We start from the raw sequence: 26,726 nt of genomic DNA, 5'->3' as shown, positions 1-26,726 counted from the left end.
CTCCCCAGACCAAAGACGGCAGGAGGGACCTTCTTGTTCTCTGATCAAGGTGGGTGGGTGTTTTTGTGTTTAGGGGGAGGGGGAGGGATAGGACCAAAGGATCGATTGTGGGGAGAGTGGTGTCTGGAAGTCCTGTCCTGGTCTGGTCGGTGTGGGCGTGCACCCTGAGGGCAGATGTTTACCGTACAGCGTAAATGCACGTGCCCGGCTACGGTGGTTGTGAATAAGGGCAGGAGGGCAGGGCTGCAGGGATATGTCAAGCAGGGGGTGGTGGAGGTCGGCAGTTCTGAGTACAAATATGCGGCTGCAGAGGGATGAAGGGTGGGCACCACGGTGAGGGATGGCGGAGGCCCCTGCTCCCGACCTTAGGGACCTGGCTATAGCAGCGCCCTCTCCCAGCGCCCTCCTGCCGGCCCTGGCCTGGCCCCCGGCATCATGTTCCAGCCTCGTTCCAGAGGGAAGGGCTCTCATCCACGTAGACCACCACCTGGAGCCCCCACCACCTCTTCTCTCCCCTACTTCCCACCTGCAGGCAGTCCCGTGGCTTCTGCCCGAGATATCCCGCCTTTTGCGCCCCACTCCCAGCCCACAGTGTTTCCAAATGTTCTTGCCGATCCCCTTGCCTCCACTCTGTTCCCCTGCTCTGTCACTCTGTTCACCCTGCTCTGGGGTGACGTTCCCTGGATCCGACTGGGTCAGCTCCCAGGGCCTGGCCTGGGCTCCAGGGCACCTGCAGCCCTGCCCCCACTCCCAGATACAGTCTGGGACCCCCAGGGTGGGTTTTCAGGAAGATGCCACACTTCCTGACTTTTGGGCCTGCTGTGGGAACCCCCCCCCCCCCCCCCCCCGCCCCAGGCCCAGCCTCCCTGCTTTGATCCTGACACGCAGCTCTAGCATAGCCCTGCCTGCTCCTCTGCCTGGCTCACTGGTCCCTCCTGTGAGCACTTGTCACTTCTCCACTGAGGCCCACTTCCCCCGGGTCCTCCTCAGCTCAGGCTCCGATCCGGCGGCAGCAGGCCAGCCCAGGGCTCTCTCCGGGTTCGGGGCAGGAGCCCCAGATGCAGGCCCTGCTCCCAAGTAAATGCTCATCCCTCAGCCTCCTCCTACCTGGACGCCTGACTCCTATTTTGGCTGCTATGGGTGGGAACCCATAGCCCGCTGGCACCTTCTAGAAGAGGAAGAGGTACATAACCATGGTCCTTCTCTGGGGTCCCTGAACACAGTGTGTGACCTCCACGGAGTTGTCCATGGAGAGAGGGGACACGGCCCGGCCAGCGTGGCTCAGTGGTTGAGCATCGACCTACGAACCAGGAGGTCTGGATTCGATTCCCAGTCAGGGTGCATGCCTGGATTGTGGGCTCAATCCCCAGTAGGGGGCGTGCAGGAGGCAGCTAATTGATGATTCTCTCTCATCATTGATGTTTCTATCTCTCTCTCCCTCTCCCTTCCTCTCTGAAATCAGTAAAAATATTTTTAAAAAAGAGAGGGGACACACTTGGGCCCCCAGACTCCCTCCTAACAGGAGCTGCCTGTTTACTGGAGGCCGTGTTGGTGGAACATTCCCCATGTCCGGGCAGGGGTGGATGAGGGCCCGTGTGTGAGGTGTGCCGGTGTCACAGGCGGAGGTGGGAGGTCTGCAGGAGGGATATGTGTACTCCACTGAGGACCCCAGCGAGGCCCCTTCAGACCTGCAGTGTGAGCTGCTGGCCAGGAGGGGAGGGCGGGCACTCTGAGCCCAGCCTCAGGGCTGCCTGGCCCTCTCTGTTGACTGCCTCAGGGAAAGACAAAAGTCCTGGCAGGACCACGACTTTGAGATGCAGCCTCGCGGAGCTCCAGGGCCTGGACCCTCCTTCTCCCAAGGCCACCTGCTGGGGCGCCCCGCCCACCCCTCAAGGCTCCCTGGAGGGGCGTCTCCTCTCATCCCTGTCCTCAGGAAGACCGTCCGCCTGGATGCCTTCTCGCCAAGCTACATCCCACAGGCTCCCGGCCGGCCAGGGCTCGGAGCCCGGGCGCGGAGCGTGCTCCCGCAGGAGACAGACAACAGCCTCATGCCCAGGAAGCTCAGCTCCATCTCCTTAACGCTCCGGCCCAACAGCCAGGCCTGGGAGGAGGTGCCCACCCTGGGCAGGGAGGCTGCTACCCATGGAAGAGGGAGGCTGCCCACTCCAGACTCACCATCTCTGATCCTAGTGCCAGGGGGCAGGGTTCACTCTGAGGGCCTGGGGAACCCAGGTCTGGCCAAACCCAGCAGGATGCCCGTGGTGAAGCCGCTGGTGAGTTCCCACCTGGCCCTACCTTTCCAACCCCGGCCGGCCCAGGACCCACCAGGCCCCGCAGGCCCAGGACCAGCGGGTCAGAGGCACCCTGGCCCAGCGGCTGCCCAAGTGCCTGCCAGAGCTTCCTCAGGAAGAGGCAGGCCCAGGTCCAGGGGTACCCTGAGACCCCGGCTGCATCTCCAAAGGGCCATCCCGACCGTGGCGCCGGCGATGGCCATGGATTTGGCGACTCTGGACACAATGAGAGGCACAAGCAGACATTTAGCCACAATGGCCACCAACAGACCCCGCTTGGCTGTCAACTCAGCCACAGCAAACACACCCAGACTGAACACAGGCAGAGAGTTCCCTGCTCTGGATGCCAAACTGGGCACAGCCACAGAATTGGCCACAGCAGGCACAGCCAAGCAGGGCCTGGCCACGGACCTGGTAATGCCAGACCCAGACAAGCTGGGCAAAGCCCTAGCCACATCAGGCACAGCCAAGCCATATACAGCTACAGGGGCCACAGCCAAGGATGTGGCAGCCCCAGACCCGGTCAAGTTGGGCACAGCCAGGCCAGACAGAGTCCTGGCTTTGGACAGAGCCGATCCAGCCAAGCGGGACACAACTGCGGGGTCTCCTGCTTTGCACAAGAGCAGGCTGGGCATAGGCATGGGTTCGGCTGTGCCGGCCACCCTACACCCGGCCATTGGAGAGACCACACCCGACAGTGCCATTAACCTGACCACGTCGGACACTGCCACCTGCCCATCCATGTCAAGCAGAAGCACAGACTCAGCCCTGGACCAGTCCACAGCAGATGCCGCCACAGACCTGGCCAGGAAAACCACAGGTAAATGCAAAGAACTTGGCTGGGATGCACTGGCCTACTGGGGGTGGGGAGGGAGGGAAGCGGGGAGGGCTTGGAGATAGGTTACACTTGGGTAGGTGGGAAAGGGGGGTGGACTCTAAGGTCAGAGTCAAGTGCACTGCGGGGCAGGGCGCAGGGTTGCGGGGCAGACCACAGGGGATGCGCCAGGAGCCGGGGCCCACCCTGCCAGTCAGAATCAGGCTGAGGGGAGTCAGCAGAAGGGAGGTTTGCGGGGTAACTTGTGGAGGACCCATTGTGCCGAGTCCTTCCTTTAGCACCTTCCGCGGTGGTGTGGGTGCTCCCTGAAGCGGAGTGATCAGGTGATTTGTAGGTGAGCGCAGCTCTGGAGCAAACCACCTACACAAAATCACCGCCCAGCGCTTCAGCAAGTGGCGATTGTCTGACCGTCCTCACTGCCGTGTTCCTCCAGATGCGAACAGGGACCTCCCCTGAGGCCTCTCGGTCATTGGGGGTCAGCCTTTCAGGCAGAGATCTGTTGCTTAAAGGTGCCTCACCTGGAATTCTCCCTTCCCTTTCGTCCTGAAAAGTGAGCTGGAAACGTGCACATATGCAAGTCCTACGCAGAACTGTGGTAGGCCAACACGAGCAGGAGACCTCCGTCTGGTCTCAGAGAGGCTGAGACACGCTTACAGTCATGTAGTGGCTGGTGGCAGTGAGTTAAGGGGAACCCAGATCTTGGAATTCTGCTTTGGGCCATCTCATTCCCAACATTCCCAAGGCTCAGGGAGTCTGGATCCGGCGGATGCTGGGGAGGCACCCGTCCAACACCCTCCCTGGGGCTTCGGGTGCCAGACCCCTTCCATCACACTGCACACTGGGTCTGGGGGAGCTCACCCAGCCTCCGTCTCCAGCCTCCCTCCGCCTTCAGCCTCGCCCTCTCTCCTGAAGTGCAGGCAGCCACTGGACCCCTGCTGGACCCCTCTAGCCAGACATCTCCCGGCCATGTCCAGAGGCAGCCTTTTCTCCCAGAGCTACCTCCTGCCCTACCTGTCCCCCTCTCTTGCTCCCACCCAGAAACCGGGGTGTCCTCCTCCCGCACACCCAGTCTATTTCCAGCTGTCTGCCCCTCCTCTCCCTCTGTGTCTGTCCCGCCCGCAGGGCGCTCCCTCCTCCTCACAGCTGCCACATGGACTCATGTGATGGCAGCGCTCACAGCCTAACAGTTGTGACTCACCATCACCTCCCCTTAGAGTCCAGCTCCTTAACCTGGCTTCCCAGGCTCCGAGCTTCCCCGGCCTCAGCTCCATATCCCTGTCTGGGAGTTTCCCTGCATCGCTGCACCTGGGAGCACTGAGCACTGAGCCGTCCACCAACACCATGCAGCTCCCACCTCTGGGCTCCTCCCTCTGCCGCCCCCTCTCCACAGAGCGCCCTTCCTTCTGCCCTCCCTCCTCCTCTTCCCTTTCCATCCAGGCCCTTGCTGCCTGGAAGTCCTCCACAACCCCCCTCCTCAGGGTGCCCACCTCCTGCCCCCACGGCCCCCTAGGCGAACCCACCGCTGCATCAGGACAGTCCAGCCCTCTGCCTCCCCTACCAGGCCCCCAGCCTTTGAGGGCAGGGATGGTCACCCTCATCCCTGTTCCCCAGGGCCTGCCCACGCGCTGTCCATCAGGCTGCTCGGCTGCACAGCAAACTTTCCTGATGGGAAAATGAAGGCGCAGGGGAGTTCCCGAGCGGCGCAAGGTCACAGGCCCACCACCCCGGGGCCGCCTGGAGCCGGGGCCCCTGACTCAGGGCGCCCGCTCGGCAGGACCGCGCCGAGCCGCGCCAGGTCCCAACCGCCGCGTGACTCACGCGCGCGCCCCGCCGCCGCCGGTCCCTGCGCCCCCCGCCCCGCCCGCCCCGCCCGCCCCGCCCCAGCCGAGAGAGCGAGAGGCAGGAGCCGAATCCCGGGGAGGGACCGGGGCTGGGATGCGGGCACGTTCCTTGGGCCGGCATCCCGAGCCTGCGGTACAGCGCCCGGTGCCTCCCGGCCGCCTGCAGCCCGGTGCCCGCTCCCGCGTGCGGAGGCGCGGGTGCCGGGAGCGGGGGAGGGGCTCTCGGCGGGGCCGGCGAGTCACGTGGTGCGGGTGGCAGCGGCGGCGGCGGCGGCATCGGTGCGCGCGGGCAGGGGCAGCGCGGCGCCGAGCGAGCGGAGGCGAGGTCCCGGGCGGGCGGGCGCGGCGGCTCGGGGCGCAGGGGCAGCGCGGCCGGGCGCGGGCCGGGCGGGTGGGCAGAGCGCGCGGAGGGGCGAGGCCCGGCTGCAGGGGCGGCTCGGCCCGGGAGGAGCCCGCGCCCCGCTCAGCCTTGCAGCCCCGCGCCCTGAGCATCTCCCGGGAGGAACGGAGACAAAGGAGGATTCATGTCCAAAGGTAGGGCCTCTGGCCCGGCCATCGGCGCCCGCCCGCCGGGAAGAGGTTAGGGCCCCCAGAAGCCCGGCTGGAGGTGCTACCAGGGGGAGGGGGGCTGCACCAGGAGCCCACGCGCGGTGACATATGCACAGGCACACGCACACACGGTGCACACACCCCAAGAGACACATTCCCGGAGAATCCACCCACGGGAATGCGGGCGGCACCGAGACCCTCCGACACGCAAGTCGGGACCCAGATGCGCACAGCACGCCCCGCACTGGAGCACACCCAGACACGCACACACATGTCCGCCACGCACAGGTATCAGGCCACCTACACCCGATGCAGACCTGTGCGCTCACACACAGGCGGCCCCTTCCCCCACACCCGCCCGGCACCAGCTGGTGGTCTCCCAGGGAACTCGCTGGCCTCCAGAGAGCTGGGTGGGGGAAGGGGTGTCCCAGGGCCCTGGCTCCTGCCAATAGGCAAGGACTATGATAGGTTTTGTGATTCTTTTTCTGAGAGCGGGGGCTGGAGATGGGGTGGACTGAATTTGCCTCTGAGGGTGCGGGTGCCCGTGGGGTGGGGTCTGGGAAGATCTGAAGCTCAGGAAGGAAGGAAGAGCCTCCCCACCCCCCACCCCACTGAGCGCAGGAGGCAGGTGCTCTTCCGGAAGGTCTCCTCCCCCTGCTGCCACCTTCCCAATTGAGGGGTGGGGTCCCCGTGCCAGACAAAGACAAAGCCACTCATTTGCCTGTAACAGAAAGCACCAGGTCCTGGCTGGGCAGGTGCCGGCGGTGCCGTTTCTGTGGGGGACTCAGAACTGAGTCAGGTGGACAGTGCCTCTCCCTGGAGCCGGGAGTGCTGATGGGGCAGGTGGCTCCTGGCAGGGGGTGCCGGTGCCGCACACAGATTCTCCTCCTCCCGGGGCCCTGGGAGAGCTGGGAGCCTAGGAGGGGCGCCAAGGACCATGGAGGCAGGGTGGCCTGCTTGAGCTGTGTCCTGCTGTGACCCTGTGACCCTTGTTGTGGGGGAGGAAGCAGGTCTTTAACAGATTCTACCCCCTTGCCGGTGACCCACACACAGAGCCCGCTGCTGGCTGGGTGTCAGCTGCTCTGCTAGACGAGCTTCTGAGGGAGGAGAAAAGTGACAGCTGACTCGCAGTGAGGCATTCATTCATTCATTCATTCATTGCTGAGTGCCTGTGTTATGCTAGGGACACTGGGGCACAGCAGTCAGTATTTGTCCTGCACCCTGGAGGTCTTTGTGTACTCGTCAGGAACTCTCAGCAGAGAGAGGGCCCGTGGGGGCAATGACCTTGTCTGAGGACCCAAAGTGTCCTTGGTATTTAGTCGAGGGTTCGGCTGGAGGAGGCTCCCCTCTGACCGCATGTGAGAGGGCCTGGAGGGGTGGCTGGAACGCGTGGTGCATGGGTGAGTGAGTGAGATGGGTCCCGAGATGGCTGAGGCCGCGCGGAAGAAGGGCATCTGTACCCGCGGGAAAGCGGAGGCGCTCCCGAGGGGCAGCCCTTGGGCCGATGGTGAAAGGAGAGCAGGACTTCGCCCACGGCTGCAGGGGGCAGGGTCCTCCAGCAACGGCTGTGACACAGTGACCGCCCAGCCTTCTCCGCACTCGTGGCTGGAGGGTGTTAGCATGTAACTGATGTGTCATTGGCACGTGTTGGGGGGGGCTTGCCATCAGGTGCTCTTCACAGGGACACAGTAGGCGTGGACAGGTGCTTGCTGGGAGGAGGGAGGGGATGTCTGCTCACGCGCTGGACCTGCCGCGCCTGCCGTAGCCCCGAGGAGTTGCCTGGGAATCAGGGTCCGTCTTTGGGGAATAATGCCCTTTAAGGAAGGCGCATTGATGGGCTAGGGCTGAGCAGGACACCCACTTTATAAGAACACTTAGAAAAACTCCCATAAACAAGCACCAGACTCACCTTCCAGGGGTGTGAAATGGGTTGTTTCCCCAGATCTCCCAGCACAGGTTGTGGAGAGAGACCAAATGGGCTCAGCTTCGAGGCACCAGGGAAATGGAAAGAGCCAGCGTGTGAGCAGCTGGGCAGGAAAAATGGGGCATTGGCCCCAGTGCAGGGGTGCTGACTGCGAGCCACGTGTGGAGACTGGGGAGCAGGCCCGGCCTGAGAGTCAGCTGCTGCGGGGCTGAGCCAATCTCTCGCTGCCAGCGCCTGGCGAGCACCAGCTTCCTGGGAAGAGGGGGGGGCGCCCGGCCAGGCCCTGGGGAGGTCCCGAAGCTTTGTCAGAGCTGGCTGTGTCGCAGAGTGACGAGGAAAGAACATTTTCCCATTGGGAGAGAGCGTCTTGCCAAGACCCAGGGAAGGACCAGGTGGTGGGGTATGAGAGCAGACTCCTGGCTGGGTATGGGGGTAGAGGACGGCGGAGCTCTCATCCTCTCGCCCTCTTGCCCACCGGCTGTTCCATCAGCCCCCCTGTAAGCCTGAGACTGCAGGGCGGGACCATAGGATTCCGGAATGGCAGACTGGAAGGGGTGCCGGAGCGAGTGTGGCGTCCAGTAGCTGTGCAGTGTGATTAGCACCTGGATACCGCCCTTGGACACGCGCTTTCACACGCACCACTTCATGTCCCCCTCTGACAAGCCAGTGAACTTGAAAGTGGGAGGGGCAAGAGGGGCTGGAACTGGGAGGCGCCCTGTGGGTGCTTCTAGGCATCATACCTCATGTAATGCTCACCACAGCCTTCACCATGATCCTAAGCAGTTTACACACGAGGAAGTGGGCTCCTGGGGGCAGGTGCCTCGCCCAAGCCCACAGAGCTGGCAAGTAGCCGAGCCACGCTCTTCCCGCCTCACCACACACGCCCCGTTTTCTGGATGGGGAAACGCGGCTGCTGTCCTGAAACCTAGCCCGGTGGACAGTGGCCCGATGGGGAAACGCACAGGCTTCTCTTGTGTGTGGAGATGCCCAGGACCTGCCAGCCCGGCGGGACGGGCGCCTTTCCCCACTGGAGCAGGGCTGTTCCTCAGCCTCCCCTCTCCTCTGCCACCCACCATCCCCAGAACACACGGCGCCACCTCAGGCAAGTGACTGCCCCTCCCTGGGTCTCATCCTCTCCCCGCTGGTCAAAAGGGAGGACCTATTCTTCCCACAGAGTCAAAGCTCTAGGGAGGAGGGTGCCTGGGGCTCCTCAGGGCCCAGACGCCCTGATTGGCAGCGGTGCCTGTGGGACAGAGGGGCACGAGGCTGGGAGACGCGCACTCTGCAGAGGGCCGGCCCTGTTTGCTTCCAAAGGACAAAGCAGCTGCGGGCAGTGGCAGAGGCCCATTGGAGTTAGGTCCAGTGTCCTAACTGGCTTTGGCCCTTTATGTGGGGGGGGGGGGGGCAGGACGCAGGTTGGAATAACCCCAGACATCGCTTAGACTAAGGGTTCTCCACTCGGGCCAGCTGCCCCCAGGGGACATCTGGCACAATGTCCTCTGGTTGTTACTACTGGGGGGCTCTTCCATCTAGTAGAGGCCAGGGAGGCCACTGAACACCCCACAAGGCGCAGGACAGCCCCCCACAATAATTATTCCCCCCAAATGGTCAGTCGTGCCAAGAGGACACAGCCCTGGCTCAGACACCCAGCTGTGGTGCCTTGGAGCCCTGAGTGCTTTGGAGGCGGCCCCAGCAGCTGGAGAACGGGCCTGGTCCAGACTTCGCACCTGACTTGCTCTGTGCTCTTAAGCCAGTCCTTTCCTCTGGGCCTCAGTTTCCCCGCCTGTGAAGTGAGGGACCCGCAGCGGATGACATCTAAGGCCCCTTGCCGTCCCCGCCCTGAATGACCCTGTGTCGGTGAGCAGCACTGCGGCTTCCGTGGCCTCAGCAGCCCACCCTCCCGCCTTGGCAGGGCTCCCAGAGACCAGGACGGACGCAGCCATGTCGGAGCTGGTGCCCGAGCCCAGGCCTAAGCCGGCAGTGCCCATGAAGCCCGTCAGCATCAACACCAACCTGCTGGGCTACATCGGCATCGACACCATCATCGAACAGATGCGGAAGAAGACCATGAAGACCGGGTTCGACTTCAACATCATGGTCGTCGGTATGGAAGGCCGCGGGGCCCCCGGAGGCCCGGGTGGGGGGTAGCGCGGAGGATCTCTTTCTGTCCCAGGGATGACCTCGGCCCTGGCTTCTTGAGGATGAGCTCTTTCTAGGAGGGAAGATCTCACTGTGCTGATCACAGAGGCCTGACCCCCTCCCCTCCTTAAGGCTCGCTGATCCGGGGCTGGGAGCTGTGGGGGATGGTCAGCCGGGCCCCATCACCCGCTGGTGGACACAGGCAGCCTTTAGCCATGTCCAGCCTGCTTTCAGGTGTGTGCATGGGGGACTCATCAGTGTCGTCCCCCCCCCCACCTTCGAGAGCTGATGGAGGGCGGCCTTATTTTTGGCCTTCAGTGGTGCTTTAAAGCTTAGGGGCACCGGCCGGTCGCTAAGTAGTGTCACCAGGTCACAGTGATCCCGGTGAGGTGTTCCATCCGTCGCTGGGCATCATCCGTCTTCCTTTATGTCCTGACCCAATCAACCCAGTCCTGTCGGTTTCACTCGTAAATCTCTCTCAGGTCAGTCTACTTCCCCCCATCTCCACTGCTACCTCCCTGGGCCAAGCCAGCCTCTCACCTGGCCTGCCACGGCCACCTGACTCTGCAGCTCATAGTGATTACGGCCCAGATGTTTGCTGGGCCAGAGTGCAGACATCTGGAAAATCGTGCTACTATAAACATCGGCTAAACTAAACAGTGTACTTAGTGACATCGTTGACGTACTTTCTGGTGCAGACTTCTTCTCTCAACAACCAGTAACAACTGGTTCACGGACCCTGGCTGCAAGCCACACTCTGAGGGGCATTGACCCCTCCTGTCTCCCTTCCTGTTCAATCCATTGTCCACCAGTATCCGAATAATTTTTCCAACTGCAAAACTCATCAGGCCACCCATCAGCATGGTAAGTGTAAGGGTTTGAACTGCTAGTCTGGCCTGGTACTGCCCCTCCACACTTCTCTTACCACCTCCATGTAGCATCCACTCACAAGGGACAGTTCTCCTGGATGTTCTTGCCATACTCTTTCCTACCTCGGAGCCTTTGCATGTGCTGTTCCCTCTGTCTAGAAACCCCTTCCAGCTTCTCATGGGTCATTCAAAGTCACTCTTCAGCTTTTGGCTTAGTTATTGCTTCTTCCTGGAAGTCCTCCTGGATCCCAGAGAGACGGGATTGGATTCCCTTCCGTTTGCTGCTGTAACACCCTGTGGTTATCTCATTCATAGTGGTCATGGCAACATACTGTACCTGTCTGCTTATGTTTTGGTCTCTCTCACACTAAATGGGTCCTTGAGGGGAAGGATGATGTCTCACTTCCCACTCTGTCTCCACTTCTAGCACAGCACTCGGCGCACATGAATACTTAGTGAACAAATGACCTTAGAAAACGTCCCGACATGAATGGCGAGTACAAGACGTGTGGGCCACCTCTGTCCCCAGCAGCGCCATGGCAGACACTGCTGCTGCGTCCTGGCTCGCGTGCAGTCTGAGCCCAGACGTAGCCTCTTTAACAGATCGGGCTTGGTGGCTACAACCAATGGATCAGTTGGAATGAGAAATGCAGTTTATTTGCCATCCCTGGTCTCATGCAGTCCCTTCTCTCCCATCACATTCTCAGTAAAGAAACTAGAGGGCCAAACATGGCCATTCCCAGGCGCCCAGGAAACAGAACAGCTGGGTCTAGAACTCAGGCCCTTGCCCCTGATCTAGCACAGGAGCGCTGACTCCTGTCCGCATGACTCTTCTGGAAGCCCGTTAAGATGCAGATTCTGAAAATATCAGGGCTGGGGGGCTGGGCTCCTGCGTTTCCTCCCAGCGTCCAGGCGATGCCGAGGCCGCTCATCGGGGCCAAGGCTTGCTGTATCCTTGTGCACGTTAGAATTTGAGAAGCACTGCTCGGACCAGGCACTTAAAAGGTTTCAATGCCTTTTTGTTGTGGGGCACCTTTTCATTTACACCCCGGATGGAAATCTGTGGACCTGTGCATGTAAAACGGCCTAAAAGGGCGCCATGGTGACGGAAGCAGAGGTGAGGGGCGGGCCCTGCCCACTCAGCTTCTTCCTCCTCTCGCAGGGTCCTCCGGGCATTTATCTCCACAAGGTGCTCACCGCTGCGCGAGGGTGAAGAGTGGCTATGGGCCAAGAGTCCCCCGGGGCTCCAGGCCCTGTCTTGCATTTATGAGTTAGGTTGCCTCGCACATCTTTTTCGTTAGGTGGGGCTCGATCTCTCCAGGACCCCTTGGCGGGGATTAAAGGGAGCTCTGCTGTGGGATTCGCGCGGCTGAAGGAAGGCCCTGTTGTGAAAGTGCGCACACACTGAGGCTGTGTCGGTGCCAAGCAATTCCGCCATGATTTTCTGTATTAAAGGGAAGACTAGAAACTTAAGCAAAAACACACCCAGATGCAGAGGTGGGCCCATTTGCTGACGGTCCTGGGGCTCCAGGAAGGAGTGTGTAGGCTCTAACAGGTTGGCCCCAGTCCTTCTCCCACACACAGGAAACCACCCTGTTCTCCCCCCCCCCCCCCCCAAGAGTCTGCAATCCTCGCTCAGCCCCTCCCTCCCCGTCAAACAGGGCGTGGCCAGCTCCAGAATTCTGCAAGCGCCTGGGAGAGAGAATCGGGCTCAGGACGGGCCATGGGGGCCCTGCCTTCTCATCCCCCTGTCTTGCTCAGGTCAGAGTGGACTGGGCAAGTCAACGCTGGTCAACACGCTCTTCAAATCCCAAGTGAGCCGCAAGACCTCCAGCTGGAACCGCGAGGAGAAGATCCCCAAGACCGTGGAGATCAAGGCTATTGGGCACGGTGAGGGCCTGGCGGGGACCCCTGGGCACTGGCCAGAGGGCCTCTGCCAGGAAGGCGGGGGAATGGGGCTTAGTGGGGAGTGAGGCGAAGGAAAGGCAACCTCGATACAGATTAGAATTAAGCCCTAAACTCTATGGAGCCAACTCCTCAGACTGCTAGGCCAGAGGGGGGAGGAGGAGGGGCTAGAAGGGAAGCAATGGGGCTCAGGCTGGATGCTAAGGCCCGCGTGGGAGGTGGGCAGGCAGAAGGAAGTAGGGAGGCCATTCCAGGTGCAGGGAACAGCATGAGCGAAGGTGTGGAGGTGCGGAAGTCGCCCTAACTTGACTCCTCCCATGGTTGGTCATGAGAAGGGAGGAGCCTGGGTCTCCCTGGCTGGGGGGCGGCAGGGCGCCTGCGCCAGCTGGAGGAGTCACCCCCCCCCCTTTCCTGCTCACCCCCAGTGATAGAGGAGGGCGGCGTCAAAATGAAGTTGACGGTCATCGACACGCCTGGCTTTGGAGACCAGATCAACAATGAAAACTGGTACGTGTCTGCCTGGGAGCTCTCTGCCCTGAAGACCACAGGGAGGCGCTGGGCGTGGTGCAGGTGCATCCACTGGAGAACCACCTGTGCCCTCCACGCTGAGGGCTGTGTCTCCCTGAAGGATGGGAGAGGGGTTTGAAGGAGGCGAGGGAAGAGGTCCAGAGTGGGGCTGGGCGAGGGGGTGGAGGGGACAGTGCAGAGGGAATTTTGGCGGAGGGATGCCCTGGAGGTGGCCGTGGGGCCGGGCGGACGGAGCAAGGGGACCTGGGGGCAAACCCAGGCTGCGCGGAGGCCGCAGGCTGCTTGGCCTGGTCTGGGGAGGGTGAGTGAGAATGGCGGGGGGTGGGGTGGGGGGAGTGGCCATGAGGAGAGAGCTTCTGGGATCCACAGAGCAAAGCTGCCGTCCGCGAGCCACCAAGATGGAAGGTTCTAGGTCTAGGCAGAAGTTTGCTTTCAGAGAGGGACGGAGACCACAGTGCTTCTGCGAGGGAGCCGGGCTCTGCCGCTGACAGGCAGGGCCACCGAACAAGGCAGCTTAGAACGACCTTAGGGAAGTGACGGGGCCCTCTGCTCTGGTTGTATGCATGCTCCTTGATGCAGAGAAGTAATCATGACAAGGACCGTGGTCATGACAGTGTGTTGTCGCCGTGACCGAGCACTTCTGCGTGCCACGGCTACGTTCCCCACGGAACATCCTTTCTTTCTGATCCTGCGTGCACCCCGCCGGTCACTACTATTACTCGGGAGAAATACTCATGAGAAAACAGCCCAGAAAGGGGCAGGGCCCTCTCCAGAGCCCCCACTGAGAAGGAAGGGAGCTGGGGACAGTGTGGGATGCTTTCTGGGGTGCGGGGGCGTCTGCAGGCTCCACAGCTGGGGCGAGGGCCAGGTCAGCAGACACTCCGCCGCGCCCCCCCCGCCCCCCCCCCCCCCCGCACCCAGGGGAAGTAGGAAATGAACCGGTGTGAGGTCCATGCCTTCGATGGGCTCCTCTGGGACCTGCACCTGCTGCTTCCCACCCGCAGCTGGGAGCCCATTGAGAAGTACATCAACGAGCAGTACGAGAAGTTCCTGAAGGAGGAGGTGAACATCGCCAGGAAGAAACGCATCCCGGACACTCGCGTCCACTGCTGCCTCTACTTCATCTCCCCCACGGGACACTCGTATGTACCTGCCCCACCCCCACCGCGGGGCCTGGCTCTGGTTGGCACCATCTGTGCCTATTCTGTAATCGGTAATCAATACCTGGACTCAGCCGGGGAGGGCCAGATGGGCCCCATAAAGTCATGGCCCTGTGATTCCCCACGCACGTTTGGCTCCCTTGCCAGGAGAGTAAAGCTGGCCAGCCTCAGCCCCCACGCTGCCCATGGTATTCTGGCACCGTGGCACGACTGTGCCTGTGGAGAGAAGTTGGTATATGTGAGCAGATGGCTCGTGTGTGTGTGTGTGTGTGTGTGTGTGTGTGTGTGTATGTGTGTGGTTGTTGTTGTTGTTAATCCTCACCCGAGGATATTTTCCCATTGATTTTTAGAGAGAGTGGGAGAGAGGGAGGGGATCAGAGAGACAGAGAGAGAGAGAGAGAGAGAGAGAGGTTTTTGAAACATCAATGTGAAAGGAAAACATCAATTGGTTGCCTCCCACACATGCCCCCAAGCAGGCCAGGGCTCAAAACTGCAACCTGGGCCCTAGCTGGTTGGGCTCAGTGGATAGAGCGTCAGCCTGTGGACAGAAGGGTCCTGGATTTGATTCCAGTCAAGGGCACATGCCCAGGTTGCAGGCTCCATCCCCAGTGGGGGGTGTGCAGGGAGCAGCTGATCCATGATTCTCTCTCATCATTGATGTTTCTATCTCTCTCTCCTTCTCCCTTCCTCGATGAAATCAATAAAAATATATTTTAAAAATAGGAAAAGAAACAAAACACAAAAAGAAAGAAAGGAAGAAACTGCAACCTAGGGAGGTGCCCTTGGCTGGGAATCGAACCCGAGACCCTTCGGTGCATGGGCTGATGCTCTAACCGCTAAGCACATTGCCCAGGGCAGAGAGCTCCTTATTTATTCAGTAGATGCCTGCTTTGCACAAGGCTGGGGTGGGGGCAGCTAGAACGGTGAAGTGTGTGTGTGTGTGGGGGGGGGGCAGGGCTACTGGATTGGGGCTGGTGTTTTGGGTGAAGTGTGGGATCCAGATGTAGGCATTTGGCAGGTGTCTGAAAATGAGGCTGGCAACAAGCAGGGCATGCTGGGAACTCTGGCTGTGCGTAGCAGGTGGTGCTGCCTGGAAGGGAGAGGCCAGCAGAGGATGGAGGACCCCTGTGGGCAGGCAGACAACCTTCCTGTTGGGGGAGGTCCCATAACATTACTAAGCCCAGCTGCTGGGCCGGGGTTCATTCTGGAGAGGTTGGCCCGAGCAAGGCAGGCCCCAAATTTGGAGGCACAGGGTACTCAGCGGGTTCCTGATGGGGCCCAGGAATTCAATGAAGTGCTTAGCTTTATCCCGCCCTAGAACCTGGGCTCAGGTTCTGCAAGGCAGCAGACAGCCTGACCCAGTAAGCCCCCCGGACTATAAACTGGGGCCCGATGGGGGCCCTGGGGTCTGGGGGGGGCTGGGTCCTTAGCCAGGGGAGGGGCAGGGCCCCGTTGGCTGCCTGCAGGACGAAGTGGGGCTGAGAGGAGGCCTGTAGGAACAAGATACACACAAATAACCATGACACAAGGGCCTACGGGTGCGGTGACTCCATGGCTGCTCCAGGTCAGAGAAGATGCCACGGGGGGTGGTTTGAGGGGGCTTTGGGAGGGGCAGGACGTGAAGAGCAGGGCAGATGGTGGACCGTGTGTGGACGGAGTCAGGCTTGTTCTGCAGATGGTGAGACGGTGGTTGTGTGTGGGGGGAGAGAGCAGCGTCTTGGCCTCAGCCAGGTTCCTAGTCCTCCTGTCCCGTCCTGTGGCCGAGTGGGGGAGGGCAAGGTGGCCCTGACACCCCGCCTTCTCTGGCCCCAGCCTGCGACCCCTTGACCTGGAGTTCATGAAACACCTCAGCAAAGTGGTGAACATCATCCCCGTCATAGCCAAGGCTGACACCATGACGCTGGAGGAGAAGTCCGAATTCAAGCAGAGGGTGAGACGGCCCCTCCTCCTTCCCTCCCGCTCCCCCACCCCCCAGCCTTCCCCTCCTCTGGGCCAAGCCTCTCCTCTCCTCCACTGTTACATCCCCTCCCCCACTTCCCACCCAGCTCCTACCGAACCATTGAGGAGACTGGACCGACAGTGTCTGGGGACCGCGGTGAAGAGAAGTTAGTGCGTCTTCCGGCTGCCTCCTTCCCACCCTCCAGCTTCCCCCTAAAGACCACCGAATACATAACTCACGCGAACCTGAGCACCCACTCCTCAGTGTTAGGTGCTTGAAGGACTGGAGTGATCAATAAGGCTCTAGTCCTCTTGGTGTGTCCTATAAACTCCTATACGCGAAGCATCCAGGTGGGGATGGGGGTGGGGGTGGGGGAGGCGAGAGAAGTATAGACAGTTGCTGCTCCAAGTAGGCCACTGAAGAGGTCCTGGAGAGCTTCCTGGGGGAGGGGAGCTTTGAAAGAGGGCAAACAGAGAGGCGTGGGGTGCGGACTCACCGCTTCCCTGCAGACAGGAATATGACACGTAGTGGCATGAGCGCTGCCATGTGAAATCTGTACTCAGCGGTGATGCTTATCAAAATCCGAACCTCACCGACCCTGAGATGAGCAAGCTGCACCCCCAGACTATTCCGCATCTCAGGCTGAGCTCTGGGGTTCAGGTACGCCTGGGGTTCACACTTATTCAGGATCATCCTGCTGCCAGGGCCTTTGAGTCTAGAGACGTGTGGATCCTCAAGGCTGCGTTCATCCCTCTGACTTCAGTGTGTGCGCGCACATGCACGCATTCACACACACGCGCGCACACACACCCTCCCATCATCCTGGCACGTGGCTACCTTGCTTCTCTTCCTCACCTCTAGGTTCGAAAGGAGCTTGAAGTACATGGCATTGAGTTCTACCCACAGAAGGAATTTGATGAAGATTTGGAGGACAAGACGGAGAATGACAAAATCCGGGTGGGTGCCTGGGCTCCGCTCACAGGTGCCCCCTGGGTACCCGAGGGATGTGTATCACATGCTGCTTCTGGCTTCTTCCACCCACTTTTCCCTTCCATTCTCCCTGCCGCACCCTGCCTGACCCCGACCAGCAGCGACAAGGGAGGGGATGAGGCCTAGGAGCCTCGGCCAGGACGGTGTGCCCCGCACCCATAGCCGCTGTTCCCGTCACCCCAGACCACACAGCAGCCGCTCCCTCCCACGGGGCTCAGCAAAACAGAGCCCTGCCTCAGTTTCCCCTCTATAAAATGCAGAGGTCAGGCCAACTGAGTGGCTGATAGGTGTTTTTCCCCCCCTGAAAGGGCCCTTTAAAGAAATTAAATGCCAGGCAGGACTCCAATATACAAAACCTAAAGCCAGAGCTGCTTTGCTAAGTGATGTCGGCACCGAGCCTTCTCAGCCGGCCCCGAGGTGTCTCCGGGGGAGCCCAGGGCTGCAGGGAACCTGCGTATAAAGCACCAGCCTGGGTGATCTCTCAGGTCTCTCAGTCCGAACCCTCTGCAACCTGGGACTCTGCCTCGGAATCCTGGGGTCTAGTCCGGCCTCTTCTACTAACCCACGGTCACCCGGGACAGACCACTCCCCGGTGTTGTTCTTGGGTCTCCTCCTCTGGCAGGTGTGGGCAAGCTACTGCAATCCCCTTGTCTGACGCCGAGGAGACAGGCAGTTGGTCAGTTGATTGATGAAATCACTTAAAAGAGGCACACAAATCCTGTGTTTGAATAGTTATTTTACGAAATTATTAAGTAAACATTCTCCTCTTCTTGGGGACTAAGTTTACTGTCCGTGCAGAAGCAACTCACCTTTATCAAATTTTTCTGAAACATTCAACTTAATTTTCAGAGAAACAGTTCTCTACGCACATCTCCCCTCAGCTTATATGATAGTTCATTGGTTCAATCATGACAGCGCGCACACGGCAGGCATCTGCATTTGGGAGCAAACAGCTGCATCTTGGTGAGCGTGCAGCCCCCGTGGCAGAGCAGAGGGGCCTACACACCAGGAGGTGGCCTCCCGGCGGGCGTGGGCTCTGCCCGTGGGTTTCATGGGAGGCCGCGTAAAAGCACGTTACGCTGGCCGTCCGCTGGGTGGGTGTCGTTTAAGAGAGGTCTGTCCCTCCGAGCTAGCTCCCAGAGTTGTTCCGGGTCAGACCAAACGCGGTCAGCGCTCTGAAAAGTCCCAAGCGTTCGCCCGTTGAAGGAAAAAGACTTACTGAGGCTGACCAGTGAGGCCGGTACAGTCAGGGTTGGATCCAGGACTTGGGACTCCCGGTCCATGCCCTTTAAAAAAAAAAAAAAAGGCCTGGCCGGTGTGGCTCAGTTGCCTGAGCATCATCCTGTGCATCGAAAGGTTGCCGGTTCAATTCCTGGTCAGGGCACATGCCTGGGTTACAGGCTCCATCCCCAGTCAGGGTGCGTGTGGGAAGCAACTAAGGGATGTTTCTCTCTCACATTGATGTTGCTCTCTCTCACTCTCCCTTCCTCTCTCTCTAAAGTCAATAAAAAACGTATTTAAAAAAAATAAAAAATATATATATATATAATTTTTATTGATTTCAGAGAGGAAGGGAGCGGGGAGATAGAAACATCAATGATGAGAGAGAATCCCGTATTGCGGATCGAGCCCAAAACCCAGGCATGTTCCCTGACCAGGAATCGAACCCTGACCTCCTGGTTCCTAAGTCGATGCTCAACCACTGAGCCACACTGGCTGGGCTCCAGTGCTCTTTTGAAACAAGAGCCTTGCCCTTGCCATCAGTGGGTCACTGAATGAACCTCAGAAGGGTGCAGGTCAGGGTTGGGGGCCGGATGCCGCCCTGCCCGCGGAGGCCCAGATGGCAGAGGATGACGTGCACCCGCGTCTGTTTGCCAGCAGGAGAGCATGCCCTTTGCCGTGGTGGGAAGCGACAAGGAATACCAAGTGAACGGCAAGCGGGTCCTCGGCAGGAGAACCCCCTGGGGCATCATTGAAGGTAATCCGGCGCATCTTTTGGGAGAACTAGCTGCCGGCCAATTATGCTTATTTATTACTAGGGGCCCGGTGCACGAAATTCGTGCACTGGGTGTGTGTCGGGGGGGAGTGTCCCTCAGCCCAGCCTGCCCCCTCTCACATACTGGGAGCCCTCAGGCGTTGACCCCCATCACCCTCCAATCGCAGGATCGGCCCCTTGCCCAGGTCTGATGCCTCTGGCCTAGGCGTCCGGCCCGGGCAGCGGCGACCCGCAGCTGCAGCGGCCCCACGATCGTGGGCTTCGCTTTAGGCCCAGGCAAGGGACCCCTAGCTCCTGGGACTGCCAGCTTCGACCGTGCCCATCTCCCATCGCTGGCTCCACCCCTACTTCTTGCTATCACTGGCCAGGGCGGAAAAAGCACCTGATTCTCCGATCATGGCTGGGGGGCAGGGCAAAGGCGGCCCCAGGGCCGCCTTTGCCCTGCCCCCCAGCTCTTAACTCCCCCCTGGGTTTCCCATCACTGTCAGTGGCAGGGGGCTTCTTCCTGCTTTCCCTTTCGCCTCCCTGCATTGTGCCTACATATGCAAATTAACCGCCATCTTGTTGGCAGTTAAGTGCCAATCTTAGTTGGCAGTTAATTTGCATATAGCCCTGATTAGCCAATGAAAAGGGTAGCTCGTACGCCAATTACCATTTTTCTCTTTTATTAGTGTTGATGCATGTCTAGGTCAAGGCACTGTGCTAGGATGTAAGACAGAAAAAGAGTGCCAGGCAGACCCTGCCGTAAGGAGCTTACAGTCTAACTGAGAAATGAGACTCCCAAGGCCGGAAGCAATAAAAGACTGATTTGGCACCTGTCTGGGAGGCACCGACTCAGCTGTCACAGGTCTTCAGACCGTGGGGAGATTAATAAGGACTGGACACGCCAGAGAGAGGCTTTCCCCTGAAAGCTGATGTGACCTGACAGATTGCTGAAGGGTTGTGCAGATGTTGCCATTTTCGTCTTATTATGAATGGATGTGACCTTGAGAAGGTCGAAACGATTCTGAAAGTTTTCAAAGAATTGCTTCAGTGATCCCATTCAGTATGATAACCCTCTAAGGCAGCGGTTCTCAACCTGTGGGTCGCCAACCTATGGGTTGCGACCCCTTCGGGGGTTGAACGACCCTTTCACAGGGGTCGCCTAAGACCATCGGGAAACACATATATAATGACATATTGTTTTTGTGATTAATCACTATGCTTTAATTATGTTCAATTTGTAACCATGAAAATACATCCTGCATATCAGATATTTACATTATGATTCATAACAGTAGCAAAATTACAGTTATGAAGTAGCAACGAAAATAATCTTATGGTTGGGGGTCACCACAACATGAGGAGCTGTATTAAAGGGTGTCAGCATTAGGAAGGTTGAGAACCACTGGCTAAGGGGAGCAGGGTAGGTGTGACTTTTCGGAGCATCAGCTGATGAAGCTCTTGAATCTCAGACAGGTTAAATGTCTTGCCCAAATCACATGACTTGTTAGTGGTGAAACTGGGATTTCAGACCTGGACATGTGGATTCCAAAACCAAGTTCATCCCATTGTATCATGTTGTCTCTCATTTCCCTATGACTTTTTGTTGAAAATTCTTTTTTGTTTTCTTTTTTGGTTTGTTTTTATTGAATTTATTGGGGTGACATTGATTAGTAAAATTAAATAGATTTCAGGGGTACAATTCTATACACATCCTCTGTATATTTTTAATAGCGTTTTTCATTATCTGCCTTGAATTGGAACTATTTGTGAGAATGCCTGTTTTACCCATTAGATTGTGAGACCAGAGGGTTCATGTCTTTATTTTAATTTAATTTTTAAGAAAGAGAGAGAGAGAGAGAGAGAGAGAGACATCAATGTGAGAGAGAAACATCGATTGGCTGCCTCCGGTACGCACCCTGACCAGGGATGGAACCTGCAACCTAGGCATGTGCCCTGATTGGGAATTGAACCTGAAACCCTCTGGTGCATAGAGGCGATGCTCCAACCAACTGAGCCACACCAGCCAGGGCAGGGTACATGTCTTAATCCTCTTCTGCTCCCACAATCGTTGACAAATGATTTGCAAATCCTAGGCACTCCGTTTATGTTGAACTAGATGTATCATGTAGTGCACGGCCTTTTTTAAGATGGCTCGGTGGTTATTTTCTGTGTGTCACTGTCCTCCAGTCTGATTATAAGCCCCTTACGGATAGGAACAATATCTTTTCTTAGACTCCCTGTGTATTTCTTTTCTTTTCTATGAAGTGGGGCATGTAATAGTCCCTGCCAGTGTTATTCCACAGAGTCCAGAACAGTATTGTGCCTTGTAGCTGCGTAATAAATGTTTGTTCCGTGAGTGAAATCGAGTGCACTGAAGTGCCAAGATAGGCCGACCTCTGACGGCTGGTCGCTGTCCGTGGCTCTCTCCTAACTGCCTCCATGTCCTGAACAGAAGCGCACCTGCTGGGTCGCTGCGTCAGTGAAATGACCACCTGTTTTGCTTTGTTTCCTTTTGTTCTGTTCACAGTGGAAAACCTCCACCACTGTGAGTTTGCCCTGCTTCGAGACTTTGTCATCAGGTAAGATGCACCCCTGCCCTCGATGGCAGGTTTAATGATTTCGGGTCAGAAGGCCATCTGTTCAGACCCAGGGCCTCAGTCTCCAGGTCTCTCTGCCCCACTTCCAGGCCCCCTCCTGAAGCACAAGGGGCGGAAGAGGCAGCGCTGGCCCTCCGAGTCAGTCCCAGCGGGTCCAGGCCATGGAAGGGAAGTGTTCACCCTGGGTGGGGGGTCACCCCTTCCTCCCACCCCTAATCGCCTCTCTCTCTCTCCTCACCTGTGTCCCTCAGGACTCACCTCCAGGACCTCAAGGAAGTGACACACAACATCCACTATGAGACCTACAGGGCCAAGCGGCTCAATGACAACGGAGGCCTCCCTCCGGTGAGCGTGGACACAGAGGGAAGCCACGACAGTAACCCATGACGACCCTTTCTCTACATCATCACACATCCCCACTTCTCCACACACATCCCCAGTACCACCTCCAGCCACCTTCCTTTCCACTCTGTCCCACAGGCCTGTCTGGTATTCATGGAGCATCTTGTCTACAGTGTGTGTGCATGTGTGTGAGTGTGTGTTTCTGTGTGTGTGTGTGTGTGTGTGTGTGTGTGAGAGAGAGAGAGGGGGGGGGGAGTGTGTGTGTGCCTGTGTGCCTGTTCAGGGGTGAGGTATTTTCACTGCCCTCCCTGGAAAGTCCCTTGTAAGTTTGGTTTCTTCATGGCTGTCCATTATCTGTCTCCTTTCCTTGTGTCCCAGAACCACGCCGTGTGCCTCACTCAAGAGGCCTGGGGAGGTTTCACTTAAAAATGAGGGCGCAGGTGAGCCACAGGTAACTCTTTCTTATCTCTGAACCTGCCCGCACTCTGGGTCTGCAGAGATTGTCCGAGGACAGGCAGCAGAGCTAGGCCTGGGAGGGGGCGAGGAGCTCGGACTTACCCCTTGCCTGGAAGCCAGATGGTTTGGGGCCAGGCCAGGACTTCCTGGGAAAAAGGAAGGTCAGGGGCCAGCAGAGAAGTAGGCCAAGCTGGGCGCCTGCAAGAATTAGTGCCTAGAAGTGGAGACGAGAACGCCACCCTTTGGTCTGTGTTGCATTCACTGTCCAAGAGCTACTGCCTGTCCCTGTCGCAGCCTGCTGTGTCCACACGTCACACTCGCCTCAGCTCCCACATTCTCTCTTTTTCTCCCTTTCCCTCATTTCTTCATCCTGCTTCTCCCTCACTTCTGTCAGGTCCTTGTAGACTAATCCACTTTAGCTACATTTCTATATTTAGAATTTATGCCCAGTCTACTTACAAAAATGACTTAGGCCACCTTAAAATAAAATCACAGCTAAAAGCATGGGGCAGTTCAAACTGGGACTATAAGAACTGAGGTCCATAGACAGGAGTGGGAAAGCGTGTGTGCAGGCGAGCGCTGCGTCTGGCGCTGAGCTTGTGGGCAGCTCGGGCAAAGGAGGAGGCACAGTGCAGTATGTGCTTCCCAGTGTCTGGTAAAAGAAGCATGCAGGCTGGCCAAGTGAGACTGTTTTTAGGCATTCAATTCTAGAAGAACTGAGTCTAAAGAAGTATCAAGAACAAAATATTAGTACAATATTTGTCTTTCTTGGTAGTTTGGCTTCAGAGACAACTTTAAAATTTTATTTTATTGATTTCAGAGAGAGGAAGGGAGAGACATCAATGAGAGAGAAACATTGATTAGCTGCCTCCTGCACGACCCCTACTGGGGATCCAGCCTGCAACCTGAGTGTGTCCCGTGACCAGGAATCCAACTGTGACGTCCTGGTGCATGGGACGACGCTCAACCAACTAGGCCACACCAGCCAGCCCGGAGACAAATACTAAATGACACCTTCTTTCTCTCCATTAGGATTCTTCCTCCTTACAGCTGGCTTCTCTGTTGCTTCCTTCTTTTCCTATGAACTTAACCCCCTCTTCCCTCCTCTGTTCTCACTTTTGTGCTGAAGCTAATTGCATTTTGGTTTGTCTGTCTTTCTCTGCTGCTTTCCCCTGTTCCCCCTCCTGACCCCTGTAGACATTCCCAGTGACACCCACAACCATACATTTAGCCTTTTCTTGCCTTTCCCTTCAGCCCTGTATTTATTGATGCACATATATCCTATTTGTTTTACAAACACGTTACTCCTCCTTTAATCAGTGAGGTGGCTAAAATGTGGGGCTGGGGAAACAATATAGCCTTAGGCAAGGGAAATCACCAAGGGACAGTTTACAGTGACCTCACACAACCTCCTGTTCCATGTCCTGGTCCAACCCTAGGTGTTTTGCAGGGCCCCTGTGAACCCCAGCATTTACAGTCTCTTTTCACTCAGGTGCTAGGAAAACACAAAGACTTAAGACCAAGAGTCAGTGCACCAGGTGAAAGAGGTGGGTGATCGGTTGCCAATGACCCAAAACCTATGGCCTCAATCTTTCCTGGAGGCTCTTTACAAATCCAACCCACATCCTCCCTTACCCACAGTTATGCCAGTGTAGGCACCTGTCAGGATAAAACAGCAATAGGGTTAGAGCCCAGAGGTTGCTACATCTCAGCAAAAGAGATCCCGGGCTTATACAGGGAGCAGTCCTGTGCAGAAATGTGGGACTAGACCCCTAGGCCTATCAGGGAATGTCGAAGGGTGGCGGTTGGGCATTGAAGAGGCTGAATAGGAAATGTGGTGTGGTGCCCCTAAACCATGATCTCAGCCTCCCTGGAGACGCTGTTTTATTTTGTCTGGTGTCCACACCCTCAACCGTTCTCAACCCCCTGCAGGGAGAAGGCCTCCTGGGCTCTGTCCTTCCACCCGTGCCAGCCACCCCCTGCCCCACTGCTGAATGAAGGCCATTTCAAGCGCTGCTTCTCCCTCCATTCCTCTCAGCTGTTATTGCTGCGGGGCCATGACCTTTTAAGGGCTGTGCTTGTCCCATCCACCTCCACAGCCCTTCTCTCTCCCTGGCCCTCAGTAGGTGGGAGGGGCCAGCTGCTTTAGGACAGTCGCCTTCTCCATTTATCCAAACACCCCTCTCCTCCCAGTGGAATGGAGCCCTCGCCAGCACTGCCCTCCTCCATCGTCTGTGTCAGCTGGTCCCAGCCCATCTGTAGGGTGAAAGAACTCACCAAGAGCTTCTTCTGCCCTTGCAAACCCATACCAGCTACTTGTTACCATCTCCAAGGGACATGGCATTGCTCCCTGTCCATCTGCATGAGCTACTCTTGGCTTCCTTAAAGGGTCAAGAAAGCCATTTTTCTGCTTTTCAGATTCATTGATGTCAGCTGTGTGAGCCCTGGTGTGGGACAAGGGTGTCTCCTTCATTGCTTAAAACTTATTTATAAGGATGGGTCACTACAGATGTGAGGGAGTAAGGGCTAGGACCTCTCCTTTAAAAAGCACCACTTGTGGCTGGCCCCGAGTGTGGTCACACACCCTCCCCATCCCATAATCAGCCACTTAGGAAGAGTGGTTTTCCGAAGAGACATTTCTGGGTTGACTCCCTTATCCTCAACCTTAAAAAACAAAGGAACTAAACACAGACAAAAAAAACTCCAGATCCCCAGAAGATGTGAACTCTAGGAAGAAAAAAAGCACCCATCTGTCTACTTAGCAATAAGAAGGCTCTCTTCCCACCCACATTGACTATTCCTACCCTCCCCCCCCCCCCAATTAATGTGAGTAATGAATCAGTCTGGCCACAGCTGGTCACTGTAGGCTAGTGGAAAATACCCAATGGAGGGCAAAGGCCCTTATCAGATGCATGAATGTTTGCGAATGTCGGCTGCCACTGCCCCACACACTGTGTCTTTATGGAATCTCTCCCTGCCCACCCCTCCCCTTCTCCACCTGGACACAACTTGCTCAAAGGCTGGTGACTTGTGGGCCATTCATCTACAACCGAGCCCTGACGGAGCAAGAGGCCCAAGCCTAGGGGATGCAAGAACGACCCATTTCTTAAATGTGACTAGTCCCAGCCTACCTTTTGGTGACATTATGGTTAAATTTCCCAACTGAAAACAAGCCAATGACACTCAAACTGGTTGTGTAAATGTTGCTAGACTTTGTGTGTTGTACAACTAAACATTGCTGTTTGAACAATAACTGCCTGGCCTGTGTCTTATTTGTGCTCCTCACTCCTTGGCCAAACAGACATTACATCATCTCACCCATGTGTGGAGGGTGAGACAGGGACTGTCTTAGAAGTAGCCACAGAAATTAAAGATAGAAATCCCTTTGTAAGGTCAGTTCATCTTTAGTTGGACCCCAGTCATTATTCCCTGGGATTTTGTATCTAAAATGAGTGATGAAACTCTCATACTTGATCTTGAGGGATGCATCGCAGAGCTTGCTTCCTTCAATGAAAACAATTTAAATCACTAGCTTGTCTCTCTCTCTTTTTTTTTTTTTTAACTTAAACCCATCCTGCTTCTCTTTGAAGTTATCCTCTCCTTTGTAACCAGCAAATAACACAACTCTCACCTGTATATTATTTCTCTAAATTTGGACATGATGGGCCCATACATGCGATTGTGTTTGGGATCTCAATATTCTGTGAGTGCAAGGTATAGACGAACAGTGGGAGGTCAAGACTGGAGGAAGACAAGTCCGGAGGCTCTTGGGGGTCATTCAGGTAAAATGATGAGGGCCAGAGCTGGAGTGCATTGCTACGCCTGGATGGGGAGAAGGGTGAAGATTGGAGTGACGGAGCAGTTTTTCCAACTTAAGATATCACTAGAAGAAACCTAAGAGTTCTTCTAGTCCAATGCCTTCGTGCCCATATGGAAGCGTAAGTCCAGAGAGCGTAACTGTCTTGTCTGAAGTTGCACACGTAAGTACCAGTGCAAGAAGGAGACCAGATCTCAATGACTGTTCCACCGCTGACACCGTTCCCATTGTACTTCATTTATTCTCATTGTCTTGTACTTAAAAATATACATATTTCTGCCGAAACCGGTTTGGCTCAGTGGATAGAGCGTCGGCCTGAGGACTGAAAGGTCCCAGGTTCGATTCCGGTCAAGGGCATGTACCTGGGTTGCGAGCACTTCCCCAGTGGGGGATGTGCAGGAGGCAGCTGATCGATGTTTCTCTCTCATCGATGTTTCTAACTCTCTATCTCTCTCTCTTCCTCTCTGTAAAAAAATCAATAAAATATATTAAAAATATATATATACATATTTCTGAAATCAGAATACCCCTTACAACTGATGACATGTCAGTTTACTTGGCAA

The 26,726-nt window shown here is 57.0% G+C and overlaps 1 protein-coding gene across 6 annotated transcripts; it reads left to right on the top strand.

Moving 5' to 3' along the window:
- Positions 1–1,799: 1,799 nt before the first annotated feature.
- Positions 1,800–25,599, top strand: SEPTIN3 (septin 3). 6 transcript variants are annotated; one of them, XM_059680770.1, is made up of 11 exons: positions 1,800–3,067; positions 9,306–9,544; positions 12,210–12,338; positions 12,779–12,860; positions 13,886–14,023; positions 15,854–15,971; positions 16,842–16,937; positions 18,849–18,948; positions 21,479–21,530; positions 21,800–21,893; positions 24,279–25,599. In XM_059680770.1, the coding sequence occupies exons 1-11, from the start codon at positions 1,815–1,817 to the stop codon at positions 24,342–24,344; spliced, it is 2,367 nt and encodes a 788-aa protein (XP_059536753.1). In that variant the 5' UTR covers positions 1,800–1,814; the 3' UTR covers positions 24,345–25,599. The 6 variants fall into 6 exon arrangements, with proteins under 6 accessions (XP_059536753.1, XP_059536754.1, XP_059536755.1 ...); XM_059680776.1 differs by lacking the exon at positions 1,800–3,067 and adding an exon at positions 5,228–5,501 and having other exon boundaries at positions 9,353–9,544; positions 18,852–18,948; XM_059680774.1 differs by lacking the exon at positions 1,800–3,067 and adding an exon at positions 5,228–5,501 and having other exon boundaries at positions 9,353–9,544.
- The last annotated feature ends 1,127 nt before the right edge of the window (positions 25,600–26,726 follow it).

This window comes from Myotis daubentonii, chromosome 2, assembly GCF_963259705.1.
Source record: "Myotis daubentonii chromosome 2, mMyoDau2.1, whole genome shotgun sequence".
Taxonomy (NCBI): Eukaryota; Metazoa; Chordata; class Mammalia; order Chiroptera; family Vespertilionidae; genus Myotis; species Myotis daubentonii.
The sequence above is the reverse complement of the archived record's forward strand: the minus strand, read 5'-3'. Positions and strand labels throughout refer to the sequence as shown.